Raw genomic sequence first — 9,605 nt, 5'->3', positions numbered from 1 at the left:
GCTCCTAAACAGACCAGGGAAGCCCTTGCTCCCCCATCTGCAGACCTGAGCACCTTCTCAAGAGGTTGCCTTGACTTCCATGACTAAGCTTTCCTTCAGTGTTCAAAGGCATCCTAGGCGAATGAATTGTGGTTCATTCTGCATTCTGGTCTTGGCTATGTGACCTTGGGCAAGTCATTTAATCAGTTTCCTCGTTTGCAGAACAACAGTCCTGGAATAGGCAGTCTCTTTCAGCTCTATAAACTCCTACCTAGGTCCCCAATTCCCCTCTCCTTACATCCTCTCCTCCATTTTTGTCTTCCCTCTTCATGGGGCTTAGGGTTGAGGATCTAAATGAACGGACCTCTCCCTCCAATCATTTCTGCTCTATAAGAACTATTTTGAAGAGGTTCTACCCTCTTCTCTTCCCCAACCCCCCCTCCCCAAGATCTCCCCACTCCCTCCGTTGGTAGCTGCCAAAGGCAAGTCGGGGAGACAGAAATTGGGGAGGGAAGGCAACCATCGGGACAAGAGGCATGAAGGGGCTGGAGGGGAGGAGCCCTCAGGGATCCTATTTCAACAAGCGGCTCTTTCCCGAGCAGGAGAGGGGGGCTGAGGGGGAGAGAGACCTATTTAAAGCTACCCTGTTACTTCGGCTGTCTCTGTCCGTCTGACTCGATCTCCGACTGTCCCGCCTGTCCGAGTTGACGATCCTTCCCATTGGCCTCTCCGTTCTCAGTCCCTGCAGTTCCTCTGCCCCAAGATGGGCCGCGGGGTGAGTACCCCTGAAAGCTGAGCCCACCAGCCCTCCGCGACCATGTCTCTTACCAAGCATGGAGCTCCGAGGACGGGCTGTTGTCAGAATAGGGACCAGGGATGGGGCCTGGGGGGTGGGGTGGAGAGGAGAGAGTGGGATGTGGTGAGAACATCCAGGGAGGCAGTTGGGAGGTGGGTACACACATATACTCACTCACTCACACATTTGAACCCAGCCGCTTCACACAGCTCCACTCGTATTCCAGTCATAGATCCCCTCTCCCACACTCCGACCCGCCCTGAACTTTTTCAAACTTACGCTTTAATCCTCTTGCTAACACTCCCGTATTCCCATTCACTTGCTGCTTTCTCTCTCCCACCCTAAGTATCCAACTGAAGGGTCATCTGGTCCCGTTTGTTCCCAGGACCCAAAAGACAGCCCCTTGGGACTGCCAGTCAGAGAGGGCAGAAAACACCCCTGCTTATTGAGGACTGGGAGGGGCGGAAGCTATAGGGATTCGGCATCTCATTCCCTGGGTAGCCAAACAACTCTGGACACCCAGTTCCCTGGGCACTGAGTGCCAGGGACAGCTGGGAGAGAAGGGGGGAGGAGTGACAGCCCCCTGCCTTGTCCTGGGCAGCGTTGTCCTTGGGCTTAGGGCTAGGCTCAGCAAAGACTTTCCCAGTGGTTAGTGAGAGCAATCTGCCCCCTCGCCCCTGCCCCTGGCATTCTTGGGCAAAAGGAATGGAATGTCTGTTGAGCAGATAATAGAGCGTCTGGGGGCAGGGCTATCTTTTGGACACTGGGGGAAGCTTCTGGGGAGGATTGACCCTATCCCCTTATACATCATAGCACCACCAACCCCTTTCTTCTGGGCAAGGGCATAGACTAGAAGTCTTCTAGAGAAAAACTGGAGTCAGTGGTGAGAAATGGAGAGGGTCTCCTGCAGAGAGACTTCCCAGAGGACAAGGGAATCATGAAGGGTCAGACCAGGACACATCTGAGTTCAACAGCTGAGAAAGCTGTGGGGTGGGGACACCAGGGTTCCTGGGCTTGGATGAGAGCTATAAATAGAGGGTGAGGGATTCACAGTGTGTGGCCCTGTATCTGTGTCCATGAATGCATCTCTATGTGTGAGTGTGTGTATATGTGCATGTATATGTGGGAGGATGCACATTTGTATCTATCTGTGAAAATGTCAAAGAAACTCAACTTGTGACAAGGGCCAACTGTAGTTGTCATCCATCATGCATTGGGGTATGTGTGTGTGTGTGTGTGTGCTTGCACACACATTAGTGTCTCAGAAGAAATGCCTTTGGGATGTTCTATATCTTTGGGAGTTTCCATAGTCCAGAGCCCTTCAGATGGGCTTTGGATTCTGTAATGATAGGACCAATGAATCTCTGGAGGAGGGAAGGAGTTCCTGGTGAGTCTGTCAGTATTTGGTATGAAGAGTATGGGAGAGAGTTAAAGGATGGGAAGAAGGGCAGGTACTAGGGATCATGGGAGGGGGAGACAAGAGGAGAGTTACTCTCCCACTTTCACCTTAGGACATCTGAGTTTCCTTCCAATCCAAGGGGTACTGTTGGGAAGGTGATGCTAACTGAGGACCAAGGGATGCCTATTTTCAGGGAAATAGGTTCTATGGAAATTGTAGAATTCTCTAGATCACTTGCTAGCCCCAGCTTTAATCTCCCAACATTCAAGTGTCTCTGAATGACCCTGAAACTCTCCCTTTGGTGACACAGGTTGTAATAAAAGTCAGGTAAGGAAGGAAAACAGACTGCTTTAGCTGAAGGATTCAGGGTGAGATGGGGGTGGCTGCAGCTTGGATTCCAGGCCATCAGGAAGGACACCCTGTTCTCCATGACAGGACTGACTCCCCAGACTCTGGTTTCTAGGGTCCTGCTCCCCAGTCCAGAATTGTCAACTTCCTATTGGTCCCATAAGGGACTGCTGGTCCCTAGCCCTAAGCTGGTCTCATCATATTGCCCCATAGCCATGAGGGATGGCCTAGGAGGTGGGGGAGGGATAACAGGCTTGGGAGGGGGATGCGGGCCTTCTCCAGCTGCAGTGGGGAGGTAGGGTGGGAGGGGGATTGGGCTGATTTCCAGCCGCCCCCGCTCTGTCCCAGCCTCTGGCTTTCTGAGAAAGAACTCTCTGTTCTCCTTCCACATTCAGGACCCTGAGAAGGGGAGAGTGGGTAAAGGGGAGGGGGGGTTAAGAGGCAGAGGGGTCCTTCCTTCCTCTCTCCCTTTCTTCCCTAGGCTGCCACTGGCTCTGGCTCTCTGTGGGCTCCTGGCTCCAGAGCCCAAGATGCCTGCCAGGACAGGAGGAGGGGGGAGAGGGGGCAGTCTGTCCCAAGCTCAAGGCCTGCTGGGGAATGGAGTGGGATGGTGGGGGGAAAGGAGGAGCTGCTAAAAGCAGACTGCATCCTATGGCCAAAAGTTTCTAGGCTAGTGGTTCTTTAGAAAATAAATACATTTGAAATTCATTTTTCACATCATTTCTTTTATATCAAAACATACATTAAATTCCTAACCTTGGTCCTTGTTCCTCCACCCCAGGTACTCTAACCTTTCCCTGAAGACTTTGTCCAGTGTAGAGAAATTGTTTGGTCTCTTGCCTTAATCAATCCTTTATAGCACAACTGCCCCCCTTGCCTCCTCAGCTAGCAACCTGTCTCCCACAAAGTATGGGGTCAGAATTCAAAGAATTGAAATTCTTATTTACAAAATCTGTCCAATCTAAAAAGATGCCCACAAATCCTCTTAGGAAATGTGGGAAAGGGAGAGGTAGAACTAAGGGGGAAACCAGTCACAAACCCCTCCACACAATCCCGAGGGGGAAACTGAGGCATGGAGGTGGCAACAATCCGGGAGGCCTCTTAGTGAGGTTTGATCAGGCCCTGTGATGAAGCCAACAAGCCCTGACTTCCAACCAAACCTTCTCAGCCCAGCCTTCTCACGGCAAGGTCACTGTGCCCTGAGTGGGGGTGGGGAGAAGAGAATGGGGGAGGTTGAAGTGAAAAGGATCCCTTTCCGGTGAGTTCTTGTGCCCACACCGGAGCTGAGTCACAATCCTTGCAACATGCCAAAGTGGATCTTTGGGCTGAGGCCACTTTGGAGGGAAATGTTCCCGACCCTGGGGCACAGGCTTTTTCACTTTGGATCCCAGGAGCCTGGCGGATTCTCCTATGACCCAAATCTAAATTCCAAATTCTAAAGCTCAACTATCTTAGCTAAGGTACCTTAGCTCTGCACTGCTCTTAGCCCAGTGCCTGACACATAGTGCTTATTAACAAGTGTTTCTTGGAATAGCTGGGTGATCCAGTGGATAGAGAGCCACATCTGGAGATGGGAGGTCCTGGGTTCAAAAGTGGGCTCTGTGACCCTGGGCAAGTCACTTAACTCCAATTATCTAGATCTTACCACTCTTCTGCCTTGAAACCAATACTTTATATCAATTCTAAAACAGAAGATGAGGGTTTTTTAAATTAATAAATGCTTATTGATTTGACTGTTGATTGACCCATAATGGCTTCCTAGAGGATGGATCCTGAATTTGGAAATTCGTATATTTAGGGATTATCAGGGCTCGCATCTTACCCCATTCATGTCTATGAATAGAAATGAGGGTAGAAATGTGACCAACTAAGCCAAAATGAGGACATGGGTCTGAAGGGACCTCCAGGGGTCACCCTGCCCCCAGAAAGGGAGATGAAAATGGCAACTGAGGGCAGACTTCCAGGGTAAACAGGGCTCCCAGAAAAATATACTTTGCAAAGTCCCCATTCCCTATCTTCCACTCCGTCCCTCAAGCCTCTCACCCATCTTATATCATCACTAGCCTACTCTTTCAAGCTTCTCAACCTGACTCAGCTCCTCTTGGTCCCCTAATCCCTAAGCTCATTCAGCCCTGGCTCCCCCAAAGCCTCTCTTTTCTCCAGCATTCTCACTTCCCCCTTTTAAATCTAAGATATTTCCAGGTGATCTTGGTCATATGGGCAGAGAAACCCCAAGGCCAGATACAGTTCTCCTAACCTGCCACCTTCTACTTTTCTCCTAAACAGCCTAGGACTTCCTTCAGGCTTGATTTCAAGACTAAAATATTACAATCTCTTCTGAAGGCAGGGACTTAGCTGTATTTGACTTTGTAGCTATCCCCTGTTTTTGTTCATACTAAATACTTAGTTAGCCTTTATTTTTTTTTTCTAAAACCCTTAGCTTCCCTCTTAGAATCAAAACTGTGCATTGGTTCAAGGGCAGAAAAGCAGTAAGAGCTAGGTAGTAGGGGGTGGGGGAGTTAAATGACTTGCCCAGGGTCACTTAGCTAGGAAGCAAAGTCTGAGGCCACATTTGAACCCAGGACCCCCTTTCTCCAGACCTGGCTCTTTATTTTGGAAAGCCACCTAGCTCCCCCTTTAATAAGCCTTTATTGAATTGAATTTGTAGGATAATAGGGCTGGAATGTACCTTCGATATCATCTAGGACAAACAACCCCTTCATTTTAACTGGTAATGAAAACCCACAGAGGTAAAATTACTTTCCCAAGGTCATATATGTAATAGATAGCAAAGCAGGGATCAAATCCAGGCCCTCTTGGCTCCAAATTCTCTACTCTTTCCACTCTACTCCAGTTCTTTCAAAGCCCCCTAGAAAATCCCTTGCCTTTGAAACAGCATCCTTATCCTTAAGGAAAGCAGCCCCAGAGCCCTCTCTTCTTCCTAATTCCATGGAATTAATTCTTATTTTAGACTGGCCGAGAGTATTCGCCTGCCGCCACCACCACAGAAAATGGGGGCGGCAAGAAGAAGCAAAAAGAGAAGGAATTGGATGAATTGAAGAAGGAAGTGGCCATGGTGAGGACAACCTCTTGACCTAGAACCTACTCTGTCTTTTCCACCCCTTGAAATGGGACTTTCCTCAAGTGGGGAAAGCTGTGTCATTCCCAGGGTTGGCTACTAGAAAAGTCTTGGGTTCCTTTCATGCCCATAGATCTCTCCAAGCCACTTCCTTGAATTCCCTTCTTCCCTTAAAGTAACTGCCTGCTTCCTCCTCAGGATGACCACAAGCTGTCCCTGGATGAGTTGGGTCGAAAGTACCAGGTAGACCTGTCCAAGGTGAGTTGGGGGATTTCCTTGGGGGTAGGAAGAGGAGCCCCTACTTTGCTCCTGGTCTCCCTCACTCTCTGAGGGAATGTCCCCTAGCCACAAGATGGTCTCTGTCTTCTCAGTGTTATGGTCTACGAAGGATGCACAGAATGTGAGAATTAGAAAGAAGGAAATGGAAGCCCAAAGAGATTGACTTGCCCCAAATCATTCCATTAGAAACGTTGGGCTTCTTGATTCAGTGACCTTTCTACCCTACCGTCGCTCCAACACAAATCTAATAAACATAATGACAGAAGGAAGAGGAGGGGGCAGAAGCTTCAGAGGCAAATTTTGTTTGAAGAAAGGGAAAAAAACCTTGACAATCAAAATGATTAAAAAGTAAAATGGATTCTCCTAGGGAATAGAGAATCCTCCCTCACTGGAAGTCTTTTGGCAGAGGCTCAAGGATGTCTCATTAGGTGTGCTGTAAGGGGGATTCCTATTTAAATCTGAATTGGACTGGACAAGTCCTGGAATCTACAGAATCTACCCAGATTCTGTCATTCTGTCAAATGATAAATTGGGCAGTCTTGACTACGAGTACAACAGATTTCTCCTCAACTTTCCTGGTGAGTAGGAACAGAAGGGCTGAGAGGAGAGGGCTCTTGAGACTCTTGCCTGGAAGTTCTATCCTGCAGGTCTTTGGTCCCATCTTTGGCTATCTCAAGTCTGGCTCTGCCTCTGCAGTGGGCTTGGAGATCTTCCCTTCTGAGGTTATTAAACTAGGGAATAGAGCTGGGAAGAAAAGAAGGTATTGGGACTATGGGGAAAACTCGAGGTATCGGGGCAAAGAAGATAGGAAGTGGGAAAACTGCCCCTGCAAGACGCACTTTTTAAAGTTAAATTTACATGAACGTTTTCTCTATCATTTTCTTAAGTCTAGACTAAATTAACAAAATAACAAATCAAGACCTGATTTGTAGCATTTTCTAATTTCCAAGATGTAAATACTTACATTGAAAATTTTACAATTTCCCAGAATCTTGGCATCCTTGGTACCTAGTTCATTACCTCACTCCACTGTGTGGAATGTTATAGAATGTATATAGTCCATATATCATGGAATCTTATAGAATGATTAAACAGGAAAGGACCTTAATGATCATTGAGTCTACTCCTTTCATCACCTTTCCACAGGGCCTCACCAACCAGCGGGCCCAGGATATCTTGGCCCGGGATGGACCCAACGCTCTCACTCCACCACCCACCACCCCAGAATGGGTCAAATTCTGTCGACAGCTCTTTGGGGGCTTCTCCATCCTGCTCTGGATTGGGGCTCTGCTCTGCTTCCTGGCCTATGGCATCCAGGCAGCCATGGAAGATGAGCCATCCAATGACAATGTGAGCCTGAGATTTGCTTCCTAGCCTGTGTAGTTGGCCCTGCCCTCTAGCCCTCCCTATCTTGGAATCCCTAAATCCTCAATCTCCAGCATTAGATCCTTGAGCAAAATTCTTCATTTACAGAAGCTGGGACCTGACTGAGCTGTGACTTAGAGAGGAGGCTGGCTCCTGAGCTGGTGCTAAAAAAACAAAAATGCCTCATATACTTGTGATCAGCAGCTTGAAAACCCTACGACTGCTGCCAAGGCAAAAAGATGGGAATAATAATAATAAATAAGGCATCATACTTAGTGAGTAAAGCACAGGACTTGGAATCAGGAAGAGACCTGGGCTCAAATCCCACCTCAGACATTTATTTATCTGTGTGAAACTTATGCATATTTTAACCTTTCAGTCTCAGTTTCATCTGTAAAATGAATATAATAATAGGTAGCTATGAAGATTAAATTATGGATGTAAATCCTTTGGGGGAGATGTGATATAGAAGTGAGAGCCTTAAATAATAACACCTTGCATATATAATATAATGTAATATAATGAATTGGTCCAAGGCAGAAGAGTGGTAAGGGCTAAAAGGCGGTTAGGTGACTTGCCCAGGATCACCCAGCTAGGAAGTGTCTGAGGTCAGATTTGAACCTAGGACCCATCTTTAGGCCTCACTCTCAATCTTCTGAGTCACCTAGTTACCCCCAAATGACACATTTTTAAGTTGAATTTGCATTAACATTTTCTCTATCATTTTCTTGCATCTAGACAATCAACAAAATAATAAAATCAAAGCCTGATTTATATCATTTTCTGATTTCCAAAACATAAATACTTATACTGAAAATTTAACAATTTCCCACAAGCCCAAGCTGGCTCCCACACACCATGAGAACAAAAAATCTTATGCTTTGCATAAGGTAATTATATTCTGCAAAATCATCCGCTCCTACCCTGAAGCAGCTGCTTTTCCTGGGATCAGGTAGGAGTTGCATGGCTTAGTTAACACATTTTTACTGCTCCAGCTCTACCTGGGTGTGGTCCTGGCAGCTGTGGTCATTGTCACTGGCTGTTTCTCCTACTATCAGGAGGCCAAGAGCTCCAAGATCATGGATTCCTTCAAGAATATGGTGCCACAGGTAGATGACAGGGTTGGATATTATCTGATCCCTCCCCTGCTTCTCCTGCTCTCCACTATGGAAACTTGGTGAGGGGAAGCCCTATTGTCTCATCTAGTCATGATAAAGTTCTGAAGATCTTTTAGACGTGGGGTCCTTGCTTTCTCCTCAGGTGGGCGAGGGTATGGAAAAGCAGGAATGGGGTGGGAGGAAATAAAGGAATATAATGGTGGTCTGGGTGGTGCTGATGCCCCCATTATGATCCCATAGCAAGCTCTGGTGGTTCGCGAGGGTGAGAAAATGCAGATCAATGCAGAGGAAGTGGTGGTAGGAGACCTGGTGGAGGTGAAGGGTGGAGATCGTGTCCCAGCTGACCTCCGGATCATCTCTTCTCATGGTTGCAAAGTGAGTAGGTGGGAGCCAGACTGATGTATGGTTGGGTGGATTGTAGAAGTAGGAACTGGTCAAAGCTAGTCAGCTGTCATCCTATTGGTGTTCAATGATATCCATCTGACCTTCCTCTCAATAGAGTGTCTATGGATTATCTTATTCTTCTGTTATTTATTCTATCTGTATTAATGCCCTGAATTTGAAATCCAATTGGATGTCTGTTACCTCATAGGTTCAAATCTTGATTGAGGTTCACTGTCTGATCTACTCCATTGAGATCTTGTGAGAAAATTGCTTTGTAAGCTTTAGAATACATTAGTAAAGTGAGATGTTAGCATCTAAAAATTTTTTTTCTGGTGAAATAAACATGGCATAGTAGATATAGAAAGATATGGGCTAGATAATAGTAACATTAGATGGACGTACATGGTCATACCCAAAGACCAGAATAGCATAGATTTCTAGCTGGAAGCAACCTTTGAGCTCACTTAGTCCAGGATTCCATCCCAGATCTCTTGATCTCCAGATCTGGAGTCCAGGACTCCAACAACCCAATTCAGAACTGGAAAAGACCTTTGAGACTATCTAGCCCAACCTGTACCTGAAAAATAATTCTCTCTATAATATACCTAACAAATAGTAATACAACCCTTGCTTGAGAACTTCTCAATGAAGAAAAAAATTCTGCCTTCTAGGATAGCCCATTCCACTTTGGGATAGCTTGAGTTGTCAGTAAGTATTCCTTACATCAAGCCTAAATTTGTCTCTTCCGTTTTGCCTTGGAGAACCAAGCAGAAGAAGTCTAATTCCTTTTCCATATAACAGTCCTTAGAATTCTTGAAGACAAAGATCATGTTCCTCCTAACTCTTCTTTCCTGTAAG

At 46.8% G+C, this 9,605-nt stretch overlaps 1 protein-coding gene across 1 annotated transcript in view; it reads left to right on the top strand.

Moving 5' to 3' along the window:
- Positions 1-459: 459 nt before the first annotated feature.
- Positions 460-9,605, top strand: part of LOC100029759 (sodium/potassium-transporting ATPase subunit alpha-2) — a 44,872-nt gene continuing 35,726 nt past the window's right edge. Inside the window, exons 1-6 of the mRNA XM_001379393.5 lie at positions 460-754; positions 5,494-5,598; positions 5,800-5,859; positions 7,027-7,230; positions 8,241-8,354; positions 8,604-8,738. Coding sequence (XP_001379430.2) covers positions 743-754; positions 5,494-5,598; positions 5,800-5,859; positions 7,027-7,230; positions 8,241-8,354; positions 8,604-8,738 — 630 coding nt within the window. The 5' untranslated portion in view covers positions 460-742. The remainder of the gene's footprint in view (positions 755-5,493; positions 5,599-5,799; positions 5,860-7,026; positions 7,231-8,240; positions 8,355-8,603; positions 8,739-9,605) is intronic.

Source organism: Monodelphis domestica, chromosome 2, assembly GCF_027887165.1.
Source record: "Monodelphis domestica isolate mMonDom1 chromosome 2, mMonDom1.pri, whole genome shotgun sequence".
Classification (NCBI taxonomy): Eukaryota; Metazoa; Chordata; class Mammalia; order Didelphimorphia; family Didelphidae; genus Monodelphis; species Monodelphis domestica.
The sequence above is the reverse complement of the archived record's forward strand: the minus strand, read 5'-3'. Positions and strand labels throughout refer to the sequence as shown.